At 42.6% G+C, this 20,767-nt stretch overlaps 1 protein-coding gene across 2 annotated transcripts in view; it reads right to left on the minus strand.

Moving 5' to 3' along the window:
• The window catches only part of PLOD2 (procollagen-lysine,2-oxoglutarate 5-dioxygenase 2), a 55,040-nt gene extending 42,743 nt beyond the window's left edge, over positions 1-12,297 (minus strand). Inside the window, exon 1 of one of the 2 annotated variants that reach the window (XM_075761154.1) lies at positions 12,016-12,297. In XM_075761154.1, coding sequence (XP_075617269.1) covers positions 12,016-12,118 — 103 coding nt within the window. In that variant the 5' untranslated portion in view covers positions 12,119-12,297. The remainder of the gene's footprint in view (positions 1-12,015) is intronic. The other variant, XM_075761153.1, reaches the window with a different exon arrangement.
• Between the last annotated feature and the right edge of the window lie 8,470 nt (positions 12,298-20,767).

The raw sequence follows: 20,767 nt of genomic DNA on the forward strand, positions 1-20,767 counted from the left end.
TTTCCTAAGTCTGACTATCCCCCTCACACAAGGGGACAAATACACACTCAGTAACAGCATTCTCAAAATGCAAACGTATATGAAACGAAGAACACAGCAGGCGGTCACAGCCCTACACACTTGCAGGGTACTGGGACACCGCAGTGGGTACAGGCTGCCCAGCAGAGCTGGGTTCCCCCAGCACACAGCCTGCCAGAGGCATCTTGGCAGTCACTGGAGGGAATTACCAAGCCTGGCATTTATTTCCACAAGTAAAATCAGTTTGTGTAAAATGAAATGCAAACCCTATACTGAAGTTCAACAGGAAGGCATGAAAAAAAAATCTCTGAAGAGCTTCATGCCAGGTATGAGGGTGCTGAAGTTACTAGAGTGCAATTATTCCAGACAGCATTCTGATAGTTACATTCACAAAACAGCTGTTCTGTTTTGAAAACAAGCCTGAGAGAGCACGCATTTGGCCAAGAAAAGTATATCCAGTGACAAACAGAATTCATTTTTACATGCAAATCAGGAAACCCTTTAGCACTCCAGTTGTGAAAGATAACACGGCATATAGAGCACACGGAACGTATTAGGAAATCCAATGAAGGTTTATCAAAACATCTCACTCTTTTACTCAATCTTTTGTGCTTCTACCATCAGGGATCTGACTGCATCATAAATATTTAATTTCCACAAATAAGAACTATAAGCCAGAGCCTTTGTCTTCAGTGAATTGCCTGGCAAGGTCTCAGCCAGGAATTGCCATGGCAAGACTGCTTTAAGTAGCAGTGACCTCTCTCCATGTACCTTGGCAAAGAAGCACGCAAAGAACTGCAGTCGTTCCTCGCACACCCACATGGTTCTTACTTATCTTGAAGAAATACTGACAGAGATTACTACATAATTTCTACCAGGGGTTGCGGGCACTAGTACAGTAGCTTCAGAGCAGCCAAAACTGAGGATATTGCTCACAGCCACACTGGAGGTGACATTTAGTCCTTGGATTCAAGTACTGTCAATTTCTCTGGAGTAGGAGCAAGCTGTAAGATCAAAGGACATGTGTGCATGGTACCACATTATGCCATTAAAATCAACTCTAGCTTTAAAACTAGTGGCTTATAATGGTAAACAAATTATGTTTGGTTCCTGGAATAGCTTTATCCACATTCTAGTGTCTACATAAACCAGCCTACTTCCCTGTTTGTAGGTAAGATCCCACCCACAACTGCTCATCAGAGTAACAACTGTACATCAACCTCTCCATTACACCATGTAGGAGCATGCTTCTCCATCACTGGAGAGACACACTAAAGCACAACACAACTGAAAGTTTTTCAGCCTGGATTGTTCCCATCACACTTTAATAGCACAGTAATGGGGACTGTTCAAAAGTAAGTTGAACTGAGAAGTAGCTGTCAGAGTGACATTAAACAGCCCCAACTAACTGCAGAATTCCAATTGCATTTCCGCTATTATTGTTTCCAAAGAAAGAAAGAAAATAAATGGGGGAAAAAAGCTTGTTTGTTTTTGGATTAAAGTTTTCAGTGTGCCTCCTCATTACCAAGGCAGGCAACCTACCCCATGTATTATCATTCAAATTTATGAATCCTGACTTGGCCATGCCACTTTCCCTTCCAATGTCTGCACTTAGCCAGTATCAAGAAGGTAAACTAGAGGAATTGTCCTCAAGTTCTATTTTCCTTCCTTACACACCTCACCTAAAGCACATACTCCATCAACAAAATCCACGTTCAGAGACTTTTACAGTAGTCTGAGTCAGAAACAAAACGTAATTAGCAGTTTCCTTGACCTTCCTATCCACTCTGCTCCCCAAAAAGGGGAATATTTCTGTGCTTGGAGGAGAAATCAGAGTCCCCAGCTCTGCCCTCAGAGTAGCCACTTACACACCAGAAGCTCCTGGTGGGTGCTTTCCAGCATGTCACCAGCCCTGTTTGGAGAACATGCCATTTTAATATCATTGCCCTGCAACACATTTGAGTTACCAAATCAAAGGATAATAGTGCACGTTGAGCTGTGTGCTGGTCAGCTTACAGTGCGTGAAGGCGTAAATGGGATTCAAGATCTAGAGTTTCTCATAACTTCATGATAAAACTGGTAAATTTTGGAAGACTAAAACTTTAAACACCATCTAGGTATGCAGTTTCACTATACAACTAACCTCCGGTAATTTCTCTAACAGATGAGTTATATTTCTGGAAGATATCCTGGAAAATGTAAAATACTCTACAATACCTTCTGAACAAGACAAAAGCTACTGATATCCAAAAAAATGGCTGACATATAGCCTGTTGGAAAATATCTGATTAATAGGCTCAATTGCTGTTTCCTCCATAAAACTGAATAACATAACAGTCTGAGTTCCCAACTAATTGCAAAACTGTAAAAGAGCTTTTAAAGAGAAAGCAGCACGAGGTTTAAGCCCACAGTAGTAAAGAAAGCGTTCAAAAAACTGAAATGGATCATTGGGCTACACATTAGTGTACAGACTCAATACAGTCAAGATAACCAATTCTCTTCCCACGCAGTTTTGATGACTTTATTAAAACCAATTCTTCCATACACTTCCAAGCCATGTTGAAACTCTGCAGATAGCTAGTATGCCACTGATGGTGTCAACAGCATCTTCCATTCCCTGTTTATGTGGACTTGGACTGTATGTTCAAAACCCAACTGTTAAACCAACTAAAAAGTTGAAATATCAAAGAGCACTTTCAAAAATCCAGATTTTTTTCACAACAGAATCTTCCACTTACCATTCAAGAAGGCAACATCAGACTTCTCAAGAGGAAAAATAGTATTTTCCCCTATAAATAGAGGTTACAGCCTAAACTTAAGATTCTACATCAAATAAAACTTTTGAAAATCCACATACTCAGAAAAGATGTCCAACAGCTGGAAAGAGGAGGAACCTATCATAGGCGATGTACAATGATTATAAATTATATCTACATACATATACTCAGTTAATGTAATCCAGCAGCAAATAAAGAAGATCTTAAGTACACGACATGAAAAACACAAACTTTAAACATATATGTGTACCCAGTGTCAGTTTATATGACGTAAATATGGTCAAATAAAGTCGTAAGCCAACAGAAGAATTTCTGGTCAAATAAAACTTTTGGCTTAAAGAGGGAGAAGACAAAGCCATCCGCAGCTGTTTATCTTCCCCCAGGATTCTTTAGAAACATGACAATGTGCTGAAAGAGCAAACATGGTCATCTTCTTTTCTCAGGAAAAATGTGCATCACACTCCAGGAGGGGGAAAGATGACTGGTGCATAAACAATACTACTTCATATTTGGGAGCTCTGGGGTTTTTTTTAATCTGATATTTATATTATACAGTCAACTTCTGTTCTGCACAGAACGCTTTGCTGCATGCCTACACTCATCCCACAGCTTACTGCGTCCTGGAGAGGCAGCGTGACTTCGAAGTCCCATTAACTGCAGCCATGTTCACCTTGTAAGATTGGATCCTCTACAATTTAATAGTATGGTTGGATTACTGTTAAAAAATATCCTTGGAGGGCAGATAAAATATGCTTGAAAAACTCATGAAAGATTGGAAAGCAATAAGATTTAAAATAAAAGATTAAATTAGAGTTAACAGATAGCAAGTTAAGAACAGTCATGGGTACATACTGATTTTCTATACGAATACACATTCTTGTGTGAGCGAGAGATTTCTAAGAACCAACGCTTCAAATAAATCTTAAAGGCCAGATTTTGAAGAAGCAGACCTTCCTGTACAGACCTCTTCTGAAAGTTTGGTCTGGTTTCCTCTGTATCACACAATCCTGTTAATTACTGCACTTCAATAATACATGTCTAACTGCAAAATACAAAGAGCAGCACAAACATTGTTTCTGTAATTTCCAAAATAGTACGAGATTCTTCTTAGCTAGCTATCAGCAGACTTGTACCTTCTCTACTTTAAACCAGACAAATTTAAGCAAAGTAAACAGAGGTCTGTCTTTTGATGGTATAAGCATAATTATTGCAGAACTAATGTAGGTACACAGGTATCACCTCTGCTACCACCTCAAAATGGTTCAACCTGCAGAAGAAAAACGTACTACTCAATGCATAGGCTGTCCATGGATAATCGTTCCTGTGCTCCTGGTTATTTGTAGACCTTGCTGAAGTTACAGAGCAATAGCTATTGGTATCAAAACTCCCGACACTATCCCCAGCCAGGGAATGGAACTAGCAAAGACAGGAAGTTTTCAGAAGCTGTCTAGGGAAAGAAATATAGCATGTATAATTTCCCAGTTTCAGTTACTTTTGAATTGCTAGAAGTTGCGATAGTGTTGCAATTTCCTCAGGGACAGTAAATGTTGCCTTGTTGCTGGGTTCTCCCTCTTACGTGTTTTAAAAGAACAAAGAAGCTGGGTTAGCAGAAATGCATGCTTACATTAAGCAAGAGCTGCTCTGAATTTTCTTATAATATAGAATTTATGCTAGATTAGCACTTGCTAACGCACAGTCCCTGGACAGAACATTAAAATTTTCTTTCTCTTTTTTTCCTTTTTTCTTTTTTTTCCTTTTTTTTTTTTTCTACTACCTGAATCCAAACTGAAGTCTTCCAAGACTTAGAAAGAGACTTATCATTTAAGAGTCCCATTACTGTTAAACACCATCTGCAATCTAAATCCATTTTTGAAGAGGTGAACTGTGTTGTAGCAACTGCATATTTCAGAATCTAAAATTTGTTATGAAAGTACTGAAGATTTCTGAAGAAGTTCTCTCATGCTTTAATTCACAGCCCACAGGGATGCAAACAGGCATTTCCTTCTTCCACGCGTACTGACTCAAACAGCAAGCCTGCTGAGCTGCTGCTTACTGCCTGTCTTTTATCACATCATTTCTGATGTCACATAGATACAGCGTCTAAAGTGTTTGCATGGAAATGATCAACTGTTGAATAAAGCCAGTTCTAAAAAAAAAAATAAAACCTCACCACCTACAGATTATATCTCTAACTATTTTTCTGTATATGCATATATACATACGCACAGTTTCAGACAAAGATTAGCAGTTACTCCCAATATTAATACACAACTGATTTCAGAAAACATTCGAAAGCTGATTCCGTCTCAGCTCTTAATTTACTTTCTTTTAATTTAGTGGTATTGAATATACAGTCAACAAGAGCTCATTAAGACCTGTGTGTGCACTCATCAATCACCCGCATCAAGTCCCGGGTGCTGCACTGGCTGGTGCTCAGGCCCGCACTCATTCTAACACAAGATTTCCTCATTTTGATAGCTGAGCAAAACCAGATACAAGCAGCAGCAGTCAAGAGTTTTTACATCAGCTTCAGTGGACTTGGATGAGACCCCATTTACTGAATCAGTTATTCTGTAGTAAAGCAAAGATAAGACATGTTCCTTAGTTCCCAGATGATAAGAAAAAAATGAACATCAACTGTTTGTAAATGACATCATTGCCATGCATGAAGCAACTCCTCCAACAAGATCTGCCTAACTTCCTGACAAGCAGGGAACAGATCAGGTTACGACTGTTTATTAGTGCCCAGATAGCAATCAAACCACAAAAATCTTCTGGAGTGGGAGTGGATGGAGTCATGGCACAGGCTGGGTCTTGCTTGAACGTGCCGATTGGATGGCCCTGCTATAAACTGTCATCGGGGCTGTGCAGCTGAGAGCAGGACACAATTAACATCAGCTGTCTAAGTGAGAAAGTTTACTCAGCTTCTGCCTTTCCATAGCCTTGCCCTCTCTGTGTCTCTCATAAATATGTATCTAGAGAAGAGCACGCTGCTTAAGCTGTTGCTTTGCAAATCCAGCTGTTTAAACAGAAGCAGTCGCACACAGCACCAGCCGTTGTTGAAGTCCGTTTTCTGACAGCTAATCAATTCATCAATGAAACTCAGCAGTTAAGATTTGCAGTAACAGTTTCTCATTAGACTAGTCAAAGAGAAATTGGATCTGCAACTGGAGCCGTCCTGAAGACACGTAACTGTCCTTCATGCCTCCCTGTGGTTCATGTTGTCAGCAGATGCTACCACCCCGATTAGTTGGTTCATTTGAAAAAGCTGCCCTAGAGCTTCACATCTGGCCCTGTGTCCAGATACTGGACATGTAAAATTCTCCAGACACAGGCCACGCAACCCTGGAAACAGAAGAAAACATACTTTTCAAAGATGGTTTTTCTGTGGGCAACTTAAACTCCACACTTGTGAGATACCCTGCCTTGAACAACTCAGTCCTTCAAATCATAAAAAAGCACAAAAACTTCTGTCCTACTTCTGACACATAACACCATGACACATCATGTATGACATATATTTAAAGATGCTTTTAACATCAATCACTTGACCTAGCAACTTCAGTTATTAAGTTTATTGTCCTGGTTCTGATCTACATGCATACAATTCTTATCCAGCAATGTAAAACAGAATTAGTAAACTGCTTACAAGGATAGCCTAAAGAAACACTTTGCTGTACTAAAATTTCACGTGAACTACAAAACTAGAGGTAAACTACCCATTTTTACTTTTTTTGCAAGTAAAAAAAAAACCAAAACCAATTCTATCAGATATTGATTTTCTGCACAGCTGATTTCAGCAAGAACCCCTAATTTGCTCATTCAGTAGATTAACACTTCTGTGAGAGTTAATTCTGTACTCTCAGGGGAATGGCACTTAAATGCCAAACCTATTTTTGTTTAGCACTTTTCTGTCTTTTTTCCCTTACAGTTTGTTTGCATTAATTACAAACACTGCATAGGTCAGTCGCATTGCAAGAATCAGTACCACCATCAAAAAAGGAGTCCACACCCTGCCTTTTTTTTTCCCGTGTCTATTTTCTAAGAAAATCCACAGTGGATCAATAGATTTGCAACTTGTCGAAGAAGGAACCCTGGAATACTTTCAAAGGGCAGACCATAAGAGCTGGTGAGCCAGCCCCAAAAATAAAGAAGGTTTCTTCAGAATTGTCCTATAAATTTGAATGTAATGTTTTAAGCCAAGACAGAGTTCTACTGTTTAGCCTTAAACTATTAAGGAAATTGGTCTGTAATTACTTTGTACTCCATTACAAAAATAGTCATATGTTTTAAAAGAAATTATACAGTAATCCACAGTATCTAATATTTCAACAATTAGTAGGCACGTGTATTTCTCCAGTCTCAGTGCTCAGTTAGAACAAATATCATTAAAATATTTTATTTTTTAAAAAGCACACAGGCAGGCACAGACACTGAGAACATTACGAAGCTAAATTACTCTGATCATCAAATAAAAGATTTACTTTGTTTCTTTAGTGGACTTGTCATTTGTTCAGTTTTCCTTCTACTACAAATTGTAAAAGGAATTCTAGCTCCTGAGGAAAGATATCTGGGATGAAACAGTGACTTTACATATTTAGTGTCCTCATGACCGGTATAATCCATATTTTGAAAATTGAATTCACCTTAAGGAAATACACGAGAAGCAGATCTATTAAACCACTTAAAGCCACTCATGGTGTCAGACTGTGTTTGCAAGCACGTATTCCTTGATGATAAAGTGTCATTTATCCTCTAGAGCTACATTCCCACACATACAGACACATTCCTGCTACTGATCTGTTTGGTCAAGTTGTGTTTTGTGCTGGAGAGAACCACGCTTGAATGTTTACATTAAGAGGGAGCAAAAATATTCTTCACTTTCAAACTTGTTTGCCTTGTAACTGTTCCCTAAAATACTATAAAAAAAAAAATCATAAATGAAAACAAAAATGTCCTTATTGTGACCATACTTACTCTTCATGACAAGGGAATTCACTTAAGCAATATGCCAAGTAATTTGGATTTCAGACTAGCAGCTCTACACAAATGGAAAGATACTGCTTTTGATTACACAATGTAATAGTGCTAATTCAACAGACAAACTATAAACACTTCCCCATGAAGAGACTGAGCCATTTTTGCTTAAGTAAGCAGCACTGAGGGTAAAAGCCAAGAACTCGGACATAAATCATGACTTTCCAGTATATGCCACCAACATAAAGAAAACTTTTGAGAAATAATCTCTTAGTTTAGATCCTCAACAGGAACACGTTTCACACAAACCCTCTTTGGCTCAGATAACCATGGCTGTCATTCCACTGTACCTTTACACTGCAATTTACAGCATCAAATGCTGATGATAAAGGTCATAACTGTTTTACTTTTTCTTGTTTTAATTAGAAATGCATTTTACAGTCAAAGTTGCAGTGATCTTATCCAACCCCACTGCACACTGCAGAAAGAAGCAATGTCACATCCACCACTGTGGTCTACCTCCACAGCCTAATTATGCCCTCCACCTAAGGAAAAAAAGAAAAGCCTGGCCAGAAAACCTCTAAATTTTTATTATTTTTGCAACAGAGACTGGTATTGTGCAGCCTCTAAACTACGTGCTATGAAGAACCCAGACTGACAACATTGGGTATCTTCAAGGATGCATATTTTCAAGGGAAAAATACATAAGGGAAGAGCAACTTTGCTGCTTTACACCTCCACAGCCATGTTCACTTACTTTTAACTAATTTCCAAACACACACACACACAGCCCTCCACACACTGTTTCATTTGTTATTCACCATTTATTGCAAAGCTGGAGCCTAAAGCTCCACAAGTGATCATTACCCATCTGAAGTGGTGCGCACTGATGCCACACACATTCCTAAATGCTCTCCAGGGAATGGAGATGATGGTGCCCTGGGACACGGGTAACCCAAACGCTCTCTCCTGCTGGGTCAGATCCTGGGTACATCACTCCCTGCCTTTAACCTTCACCTGTGAGAGGCGGGTGGCAGCTTTTTTGTAGTCCTCACAAAAAGGGCACAAAACTCCCAAGAGATCTAGAGGAGGTTTTTTCCCCAATACAGGTTTATGTAGCAGGTTTAGATACTGCGGTGACAAGATGGGATAAAAAAGTAGCATCAGCAGAGAAGAAAGAAACAGAAAACTGGGCAGAAAGACGGAGCCACGTGTAGACTGCTGTACTTAGGACCGCTCCTCCACCAAGCGGGCCGAGTCCTTTCAGTACTTCTAATATGACAAGATGGCTGAATGACCAAACTGCCTCGGCTGTGCACCACAGGTGCCTCAGAAGGAAAGGCCTATCAATCGCTCATCGTCACTCACAGCAACCATTTTGGCCGAGCCCAAAAAAGTCAACAGAAATGGCAAAAGTACATGCTGTATTTCCACACGAGTCCTTGCACAGCCAGACCAGCCAGCAATTACTGCTTGAAGGATTTGTGAGCAGTGTTTGACGGACGCTGGGGTGGAGGAAAGCCTGCTGGCTCGGAGCGCTCCCACAGCCAGCCAGGCTGGCTCTGAAAACCCACCCACACAGCCAGATCCGCTCTGTGACAGACCCCCTCCAGACCCACCCCTCGCTTTTCAGGAGGGCATACCAAGAGCAATGAACCACAAGGCCCACCTCAAAACCCGATGTCTGCCACCGTTACAACCTGCGGCCCCAACGCCTCAGCGGAGGCGTGCTTCAGCCGGCCAAGTCCCCATAGCCACTCTGGGGAACAGCCTCAAAGGCGGCAAAGCCATTTCCTATGCAAACAGCTGATTAATAAAACATTTTAGGTGGGAACATCATTTCCATCGGTTACCAAGAGCTTCTAGCGCAATGACAAATGTCTTTTCCACTCGCTCTCTGCACGTCCTGGACTGCGTTACATGATAAGCAACACGCATACAGCAAGCACGGTGCAACGGAAATACTTTAACGCTGCTGTTTTAACACAGAAACTTTTGTATCTTCACCATACAGGAGTCAGTGTTTCAGAGCTCAACAGTGCTCTTCTCTGTGATTGCTTGAAACAGAAAGCTGAGGCAAAGGAGGCCAGGAGGGATGTCTGCAAACATGGCTTGCCACAGGGCCTCGCTGGCTGCTCATGGCTCCAGTAACCGCTGCTGTGCAACAGGCACTTCTCTTGCTAGAACTTTTCCAAGCCTTTCCAAGTAAAGCAGTAAAGTCTTAGTAAGAAACAAAGATGCAGCTTGGCAGTCAGTTTTAGACACTCTTGTTACAGCTTACTTCTGAAGCAAACAACACTAATGGACCCCTTTAAAACCTGACAGCGTGTCTTTGCGTGCTGCTTTACACCAAGTTGTACAAAGTGTCAAGAGACTAGAAATTAAAAACCAGATTTCTAGATCTGGAGGCACGCTAAGGTCTGCCCCTCTTCAAGTAATACAGCACAGACTCAGGGAAACCAGTTAAGGGTTAAAACTGGAATAAAAACAAGTAACACAGCAGGCAGTGTGTCTGGGGTCACAAAACTACTCAAGGAGTTGTTTCAACTCAGCAGAGCCTGCTATAATTCAGGCTACAAATGCTTAAATTGAAGAGAATTCATTTCTCCTGTGTGAGCATCTATAGATAGATGTATCAGTGCTTTCTAGCACTATAATTTGCGTAGCATTATTTTTATTATTTATATAGCTGTAGCAGTCTATTTTTGGTTTGCTGAATCATACAGTGCTGTCTGGACTACACTCTCTTAGCTTTTCACACTTTTGAAAGGATTAAAGAAAAATCCTTACCAGTTATCAGCTTTTATCAGCTTGAGATCCCACAACTCAGGTACATAGTTAAAAAAAAAGCATTATTTGAATACAAACATTTGAGAAAAGATAACTGTGATTGCAACACCTGATTTCCAAGGGAGCTGGACTAGCAATCTCACTGCCCCAAAGACAGGCATAGGAGCTCCATTTTTGACTGAAAACATGCCCCTGGGACAGCGAAGGCTGAACAGCAACGCTCACACACCCCTGACAGACTGCAAACTACAGTGCACACCACAACCTTCAGGGAAATCCTCTGAATGACTAAAAGCAGCAATGCATTAAGAAAACTGGAAATGCAAAGCTCAATGAGTAGAGTGTGGTATGCATCAACACCTCTTTTTTTTTTTTTTTTTTACACTAGTTATCAACCAAGTCAGCAGTTCTCTTATCAAAATTAGAACTTGCTGACAAAACTTGCTTCTCAAAAAAAAAAAAAAAAAAAAAAAAGGAGCTTCCTTCTGCATGCCAGAAGAAAATTAAGCTAGATATTAAAAATAACTTGATTACACTCTTGAGTAAACAAGCCAAGAAATGAAACTATTTTGGATTTCATGTGGTAATAATCTAGTGGGATGGAATACCTTTGCATGCCTAGAATAGAAATCAGAAGTACAGATTCTAAAACAGTATTAGAGCAAGAAATATGTTTTGGCATATAGCTGGACATACATTTACTTGGACACCTCTCTCTGAGGGAGTTTCCTGTATACATTCTTTTATTTTACATGCTGAAGATAAAATTTCTTTCTGTCTTCTAGCTCCTTGAAGCTAAAGCAACTGCAGAACGCAAGGAGCAAAAAAGCAAGCGAGCCTCTGCGGGACGGGAAGGGGCACTCCAGTCTCCAGCTGACTCCTGCATGAAGTAGGAAACTTCTTCAGCGGTTGCTACAGTTTAAAGCGATTGACGCTATGCTTTTCCTAGCCTTGGAAAAACATGTTCATCAGCACCTTGTCTCAGGAAAAGGGAAGGGGGCGGGGGGAAGGAGAGAGTCAGGGAGACTAATTTCCCATTAAGGATTTTTTTTTCTTTTTTCCAAGGGGCATTATGCATCCATGACCCACGCCGGCGGGTTAAAGCCCCTTCCTCTGGAGAGCAACCCCAGGAGCCCTGCCCCGGCCGGCGCCGCAGCCCCTTCCCGCACCGCCGAAGCCGGCTCTAGCGCAGACGGCGGCGTTTTAAAGTAGGGAGCGGAGGAGGGGGATGGGGAAAAAAACCTGAATAAACCAGGAAAGCGGCGGTTCCCAGCCTCCGCACCCGAGACGGGAGAGTATTTCCTTCCTGGCGGATGTTACCGAGCCGGGAGGCACAAAGCCGCCGGTACCGCATCCCCACCGCCGCGCTCAAACACAGCTCCCACAGCCGGCGGGACCGCGCCGCGGGGCTCCGCCATCCCACCCCCAACCGCCGCACCGCGCCGCACCTCACCTGCGGGGCCCGGCCCGGGTCGCCGCTCCGCCGCCGCCGGCAGCGCCAGGGCCAGCAGCAGCGGCAGGAGGAGGCGCGGCGGCCGGGCGCCGCTCCACGCCATCTTCCCCCTCCGCCGGCCTGCCGCCGCTCCCCGCGCCGCCAGCCCCCGAGAGCGGGGGGGAAAGGGGGCGGGGGTGGAAAACGAGAGGAAAACCCGGTGCCTGGGGAGCCGCCGCGCCCGGGGTGCCGCTCCTCCTGCGCTGCGGGCAGGAGCGAAGGGCGCTGCCGCCCGCCTCAGGCTTTATACGGCGGTGGGAGGACCCGGGCAGCGAGGGCGCCCGGCGGAGCAACAGGAGCCGCTTGTGGCCGCCGCAGCCGGGTGCACGCTGCTGCTGCCGCCCGCCGCCGCCGCCGCCGCCGGGGGAGGGCCGGGCGGCCAAGCCCCGCCTCGGCCCGGGCCGCCGCCGTAGGTGCGCAGCGCTGCAGACGCCCGCCCGCCGCCGCGTGGATGGAGCGGGCCGGACCGGGCGGCGCGTTCGGGAGTGCGGACCCACCACCAGGTCGAGTCTGGCTCGGCCCAGCGCCGTGCCTCCGCTCTCGGTACCTGCCTGGGAGTGGGGCCGAGCTGGCGTTAGCGACCTGCTCCTGGAAACGCTCTCGACGGCGCTGGCCGCGTCCCCATGTTATCCCCATGGCTTATACTCACCTCCTCTCAAAACATTTTCTCTGTGGTTTGGTTGGCCACCATTACGTCCCGATAAACATATTCCTGGAAATTCAGTGTTGTTCGGGAGATTGTGAACAACTGGAGCCGTTGCTCCATGAGCCAACAAAAACCAATCTAACCCTTTCACTTCTGGGGGTAGCACTGCTGGTATGGGGACCACGCTGCACATCCGCTCTGCTTGTGAATGACATACCTGTCAAATACTCCATCGTTTTATCATCCAGGTTTCCATAAAGGAACACAGTTCGTTTGCCTAATCTTAACACACAAAACTATTACAATTTTATCACTAAAGAAAGACCCAACAAATCACCAGCTTACTGAAGGCAAGCACGGTGATGATGAAAGATATACTGGCCCGTCTCTACTCTTTTTCCTATTGCGATGCAAAGTATATTAAAAAAATACTGTAAACAAGAGCTTAAATGTTTAAAAGTCATGTAAAATTATAAAAGCAGATGGCAACCTATTGAAATCAGTGTGGATTTACACCTTGGAAATATTATTTGAGGACCAAAGGCATAATCCAAAACAAAAATTAGTGCTGAAAGCAGGATTCACGTACTTGAGATCCACCTACCTAATCATCAAATAGACACCTCATTTTTTTTCCTAAATGTCTCTATGGGCCTAACAGATGTGGTTTTTTGAGCCACACTGGAAAGAAGAAAGGGGGAAAGAAGGGAAAACTTGACCTTGGCTACTGCAAGCGTAAGAACTGCATACTTTTGTTTGGAACCCAGAGCAGAGATCAGAACCTGCGTTACGTGCCCAGATGCTTTTATGGCTAATTGGGGGAGCTCATTCTTTCTGGACCAGGCAGCACACACAGCAGGGAGGGACACAGAGCAAACCAAAGAAAAAGACTGGGTCCTCGCTCCCAAGGAGCTCCTAGAACACAGGAGGCCCGGGAAAGCAGCAATTGGGAAATACTGAAAATGCATTCATGCGATGATGACGCTGCAGTTGCCAACTATAGGAAAAACAGAAAAGACCCTCCAGTTCTTGGGCAATTACTCATGACCTACTTTCTCCTGCCACCTCTGTCAGGCATGCAGAGATTCACCAGAGAACAAATATCTTTTGAACACAGACAGGATGACCACATTTATGCACACATCCATGAATGGCCTCTGCTCACTCTTCCAAGAACCAGCACTACTGCTGCTGATCAACTTACATGAGTGCATAGATTGCATTCACTGAAAGCAAGCAATGCTGTGACTGGGATGATACTGCAAGTACTTCTATCTTCTTTTTTTAAAACGAGTTCAAGAAATTGGGCCTATGAAAAATGAAGATAGAAAAAATAGTTACTATATCACAGCTATAGTTTTAAGGTAGAAAACAAGTAAACAAACATTTCAAAAGAGGTCCTCAACAGATCAAACCTCACCTCAGATCCAAAACAGCTTAACAGTAACACTTGTACTTGGAGATATAAAGAAAGCGTAATTACAAAGCTGAAAAAATAAGAACTCATTGAAAAGGAATTAAATCACAAGAGACATGTAGAACACAATATCATCAACTATGAAATAAATGACATATTTCTTCAACAGAATCTGAGAGGAAAAAAGACAGGACCATTGGGCATCATTTCAGAATACCATGGAGATAATGTCACGGCTCCCATGGACAGGACAGGAAGCAGACAAAGCTTCAGCCTTAAGAATTGAGAGCAAAATCAGCAGCTGAGTGTCATGTACATACACAGTGCTCTGAGAAATCACAGCCCAGCACCTCACCTCTGTCAGAAGCAGCTGGTTTCACCAAACACTAATACACAGGTTCTGAAACAGCACTGTTAGGTGGAAACCAATGTGCATAAAGAGGAGGGAGCATCCAAGAGAAATCCTAAGAGGCATTTTGTTATCAAAAAGTACACATAAACAGTAGCAGATAAGAATGAAAAGAATTAGTGAAACAAGGCTGTAAATATGCAATAATGAAAGAAAAGGAAATAGCTGGCAAAGGCAGATTTCTAATGTATGAGTGAAGTTCCCACTGACTGGACAAGGGGGAACATAACCCCCATTTTTAGCAAGGGAAAAAAGGAGGACCCAGGAAACTACAGGCCGGTCAGTCTCACCTCTGTACCCAGTAAGATCATGGAGCAGATCCTCCTGGAAACTATGCTAAGGCACATGGAAAATAAGGAGATGACTTGTGACAGCCAACATGGCTTCACCAAGGGCAAATTGTGCCTGACAAATTTGGTAGCCTTCTACAACGGGGTTACAGCATTGGTGGATAAGGGAACAGCAACTGATGTCATCTGCCTGGACTTGTGCAAAGCATTTGGCACTGTCACACACAACATCCTTGTCCCTAAACTGGAGAGGTATGGATTTGACCAATGGACCGCTCCATGGATAAGGACTTGGCTGGATAGTAGCACTCAAAGAGTTTCAGTCAATGGCTCAATGTCCAAGTGGAGACCAGTGACGAGTGGCATTCCTCAGGAGTCTGTACTGGGACTGGCACTGTTTAACATCTTTTTCAGCGACATGGACAGTGGGATTGAGAGCACGACGGCACCAAGCTGTGTGGTGTGATCGACACACTGGAGGGAAGGGATGCCATCCAGAGGGACCTTGACAGGCTTTAGAGATTGGCCCGTGCAAACCTCATGAATTTCAACAAAGCCAAGTGCAAGGTCCTGCACATGGGTCAGGACAATCCCAAGCACAAATACAGGCTGGGCAGAGAATGGATTGAGAGCAGCCCTGAAGAGAAAGAAAGGACTTGGGGGTGTTGGCAGACAAGAAGCTCATGAACCAACAATGTGCGCTTGCAGCCCAGAAAGTCAACCATATCCTGGGCTGCATCAAAAGAAGCGTGACCAGCAGGTTGACAGAGGTGATTCTCCCCCTCTACTCTGCTCTTATGAGATCCCATTAGGAGTACTGCATCCAGCTCTGGGGCCCACGATACAAGAAAGACATGGAGCTGTTGGAGTGAGTCCAGAGGAGGGCCACGAAGATAATCAGAGGGCTGGAGCAGCTCTCCTATGAAGACAGGTTGAGAGACTTGAGGTTGTTCAGCCTGGAAAAGAGAAGGCTCCAGGGAGACCTTATAGCAGCCTTCCAGTACCTAAAGGAGACCTACAAGAAAGCCGGAGAGGGACTGTTTATATGGGCATGAAGTGATAGGACAAGGAGTAATGGCTTTAAGCTGAAGGAGAGTAGATTTAGATTAGATATTAGGAAGAAATTCTTCACTATGAGAGTGGTGAGGCAGTGGAACAAGTTGCCCAGAGAAGTTGTGGATGCCCCATCCCTGGAAGTGTTCAAGGCTAGGCTGGATGGGGCTTTGGGCAACCTGGTCTAGTGGAGGGTGTCCCTGCCCATGGCAGGGGACTTGGAACTACATGATCTTTGAGGTTCCTTCCAACCCAAACCATCCTGATTCTATGAAATGGGTTGAGAGAACTGTGATATAAACACAGCTCATGTCTATAAGTGCAAGCCGAGAATTTGACTAGAAACTTTTACATTTTCCTGTCATTTCCCTCGGTCTCTTGAAAGCTAATTTCATTTTTGACCGTTCTTAGAAGATGCAAGCTTTGTCCCCAAGAGAAAACAGTAAAGCTACCCAAAACATTACTTTCAAAGTGACAGATGTGGCCAAGACATCTCCTGTCCCCAGAGGCTTCACTCGGACACTGGCCAATGGAAAGGAAAATGCTTGTGAAACTTCAGAACTGAGCTCTGCCAGCTGTGCAGTGCCCAAGGGCTCTGTCTCGCCCTGTCTCCACAGACACTTGGGTTACAAATGCTACTTTTGTCCAGAAATACCAACTTCAAGGCCTGAAGTGGTAGAAGGGTCTTCAGCTCTCCTGGTGCTGTTGCAAGCGGCTTCAGTACTGTATTACTGTTACAGTGTACTCAACACTTAAATCTCTGAAATGCTAAGTAGGAACTTACCCTCAAATCAAAACACAGACATATGTGCAACATAATGTACATAAATACATGTTATACTACAGAGGTTAACTCCAGAAACAATTCCTACACACATCCCAAGAAAGTCTCACATTCTTGCTATTGTCACTATTTACTCCTTCGACTTTTGACTTTATCAAGCTTTTTTCATAAAGAACAACACCTTCTTTTTCCTCTACAAGGCAATTTCTTCGTAAGCAATGACTCAGTTTGGTTAAGTAGCCATAGAGGAGGGGATACAGTTCATTACTGTTAGTTGTGGGGCTCTGGATATGGGACCCCAAGGGGTTTTCTTGTCCCACAAGCCCAGTAACAGTGAGGAAAACCAGAAAGGGTGCAACCACAAGCAGTCCTCTCTTCAGAAAGTCACTATGAAAAATGATTTTCTGTAACCTCACAATCAGTTGCCAACTATTTCTTTTTTGGACCCAGTACATTTTCAACAGATCAGCAATAATATAATATCTAAAATTCAGCTGGTAGATATTTGGGCAAAATTCTGCAGGACCTCTGCAGGAGACAACGGTTTCCGGAATTGTTAGTAAACTCTTTTCCTTCAGTGCCTTTTCTTCAGATGTCTAAATAGTTCTTTTGCAGTCTCAGTAACTCCCTGTCTGTATCTGCCTATGCCTACCTCCTTTTCCCCGTTTCTTTCCTAATTGTCTGTAAGAACTCATTATGGCGTTGGCAACTTCCATCTTCCCCAAACCATTTTATATTTCCAAATGCGTACAGCTGGTGCCACGTGGAATGGAAGCAGACATAGTTCATTGCATCACCCGCCTGTCACTGCAGCCAGAAGGAGCTAGGCCCTGTCGTAGGAATCTGCCTTCTAAACTACAGAAGCTTCTTAAGAAAAACCTTTTTCACATCTTCCAACTACTCTTCATTTCACCGTCTTTAAGAACGGCAGAGTCTGTGCTCCTGCTGTGCTTTGCCTGCCCTTGAACTCACCTCACCTTGCACCTAGGCCTCAAAATCTCTCCTTTTATTCTGGAGCCCCACTAGAATACCTTTTCCACAGATGGTAAAATGGAGCAGCGTTGGTCACGTGAACTTCCTTCCCTAATCTTGCAGCACTGAAATTGTTCATTATACAGTAATAAAATCAAAAGAAAAGAAAAATAACAAGATTGGTCTGTGGAAAGCCATGGGACAGAAGGAATTGTCAACAATTCACCAGCAGCAGTATTCCAAGAATTTAAAAAAAAATATCATGCAAGGATCCTAAGTCTCTTACCTCAATAAAGATCATAGAGAATTTTCTAACAGATAATGAAGTTGACATATAACAGTCAAAAGTCTATTTTGTCTGGGCAAAAGTCAGTCACTCCCCATGTATTTTCAATAGCAGCAGTCATTAGTCATTTGTTATGAAGAACAAATTAATTCCTCTCCCATTCTATCCTAGCCTATCCTCTTGAATTTCTTTCTAGTTTCATAAAATTTGTCCTCTCTGTGTTACAGAGGTAATTCCATAGCCCTGTGATTTCACTGCCTGGGTCAAGCACATACAAAGTATAGAATTAAACAGAAGATTTTGGCTTCATGTGGTTTTATCACTGATCGAATTTATTATATCAAAGTAGTAACCCTAAGTTTAGCTTTGAGATTAGATTAGTAAAATACCGTTGAGTTGGTAAATCATACTTATTTTTCCAGTTAAATGATTTACCTTGTGTAATTCCTAAAAAGAAAACACTCATTTTGAATTACGAATTCAACACATATCAGTATTTTACATGAGTCAGGGGTAGAAGTTTGAAAATAGAAGTTTGTGATTATACAATAATACTAAAAGAAATTAACATTCCAAAATAATAAAAAGCTTTAAAATATCTCTTTTCAGTCATAGGAAAAAAATGTTTTTCAGTTATATTTTGTTTAGATGCTCGTGGCTGGTTTAATTTGACCTCAAGCCAGTGAAACACTAGAACTAAACTAGAATTAAAAAAAAAGTATGTATAATTTTTGCAAAAAATACATCAATATGAATGTAAAGGCTCATCTGGCAATAATATGACATTAAAATGTGCATCACATTGCCTGATTTAGTATGTGTATGCGAGACTTTAATAAGGGCCTCAAGTACTTCAACCCTAATAAAAAAATCTGCCATAGATATTTTATTTCCAAGGAATCAGGGTAAATGTTACTGAAATTCTACTCTTGCTGTCTGAAAATAGTTTCTCTTTGGTTGCCTCCCTTTAATTTATCCTCAACTTCAATAAGAACATTTCTCTGAGTTGCTGTCCCAGTCTTGTTATTATGGGTGCGATCCGGCCCATTGCTGAGACATGCTGAGCACTCCTTGGGGGTGCTGAGACCCCACTGACTTCAGCAGATGCTCAGCACCTCTCACTATTGAGTGCTGGGGGAATCCTTTGGGCTATAGTCATAGTTCCTTTCCCAAGCCACCCAGTCAGAAATTGCTTCACTTCATTGGCTGTTGTGGTTTAACCTGGCAGGCAGCTAAAGCAACCACACAGCTGTTTGCTCATTCCCCCACCACAGTGGGATGGGGGAGAGAATCGAAAAGAAGAAAAAAAGAAAAAAAAAGGTAAAACTTGTGGCTTGAGGTAAAGACAACTTAATAGGACAGAAAAGGAATAATAATAATAAATGATGATGATCATAATAATAATATATACAAAAGAAGTGATGCACAGCACAATTGCTCACCAACTGAAGCCAATACTCAGCTGCTCCTCGAGCCGAACTGCCTCCCGGCCTAACCTCCAGTTATACACGGATCATGACGTCATCTGGTGTGGAATGTCACTTTGGCCAGTTTGGGTCAGCTGTCCTGGCTGTGTCCCCTCCCAGCTTCTTGGCCACCCCCCGCCTTCTCCATGGCAGGGCAGTGTGAGAAGCTGAAAAGTCCTTGACTGCTGGGCAACAACTGAAAACATCAGTGTGTTATCAATGTTATTCTCATCCTAAATCCAAAACACAGCACTGTGCCAGCTGCTAGAAAGAAAATTAACTCTATCTCAGCTGAAACCAGGACAATTCACTCATTTATAATTATAGCTATAAACAGCCCATACAAGCAAAAGATTAATAGTGTTAGCAAGGATTTCCAGGGTATAATCAGCTGTCATCCCATAATTACTCAAAAGATTGAATGAGTGGCTTTGAAATTACAAGGAGACTTACGTTCCTTTACTGAGACCAAGCAACAAGACATGAGTCCCATGAAAAGCCATGCTAAGTTTTTGTCTGTGGTCATCCTTTAGCATTTATGACATGATTGCTCCAGCCTCAAGGTCCTATCCTGCACTACAGAAGTTAGCAAGCATCATAAGAGAATAAATCCTGCTGACCGGGCCTTAAACCAGATGCTTTAGTCCTCCATCACTGCTTCTGGTGGACACAAAGGTCTGATCCCCATTTTTTGCTTTCATTGCATTCATTTTTACGTGATTTATATAAGCACAAGAAACCAAGAATTAAATCCTGCAGAGTGTATCTTGTAAACTCTGTTGATTGGGGTTGATCTTGTAAAGATTTCAGTCCCATCACCCAATAAACTATAAAATGCTTCCCAGAGCCTCAAATGAGAGGTGTTGAAATGGACAATTAATCTTAATGACTAATTTAAAGTCTTGTTTTTGTTATAGTTTAGGGATGCAGAAAAGAATATAATGGAAAAGGAACTGCCATTCAAGAGAACTGGCTGAAAGAAAAGTAATTTTAAACATTTACTGTGGGATTAATAGGAACTAGTGGAAAAATGTGTTCATGAAATTGTCTGAAGCTGGGAGTCTCTGCGAGTGTTTGTGTCTACATCAACAAACCATTGCAATGTAGAAAATGTTCCTCTGAAGTAAGCCTGTGGTATTAAACAGACTGAAGTGTTACATGTGTATGACCAACAGAGGAGGGGAGATCAGTATGTGTTTTACAACAGTTACCCTAAAGCTGCTTTTTTTTTGTGTGTGTGTGTGTGTGTGTGTGTGTGTGTGTGTGTGTGATTTCAGAAGCCTAGTGGAGACTCTTGGAGTGGCAATTTGGGAAAACCACTGGAGCAGAGAAGCAAGTCCCACAAGTATTCCCCTAGGGGAAGACATCAGATTTCATACACTGTGTTACT

Source organism: Balearica regulorum, chromosome 9 (assembly GCF_011004875.1).
Source record: "Balearica regulorum gibbericeps isolate bBalReg1 chromosome 9, bBalReg1.pri, whole genome shotgun sequence".
In the NCBI taxonomy this organism is placed as follows: domain Eukaryota; kingdom Metazoa; phylum Chordata; class Aves; order Gruiformes; family Gruidae; genus Balearica; species Balearica regulorum.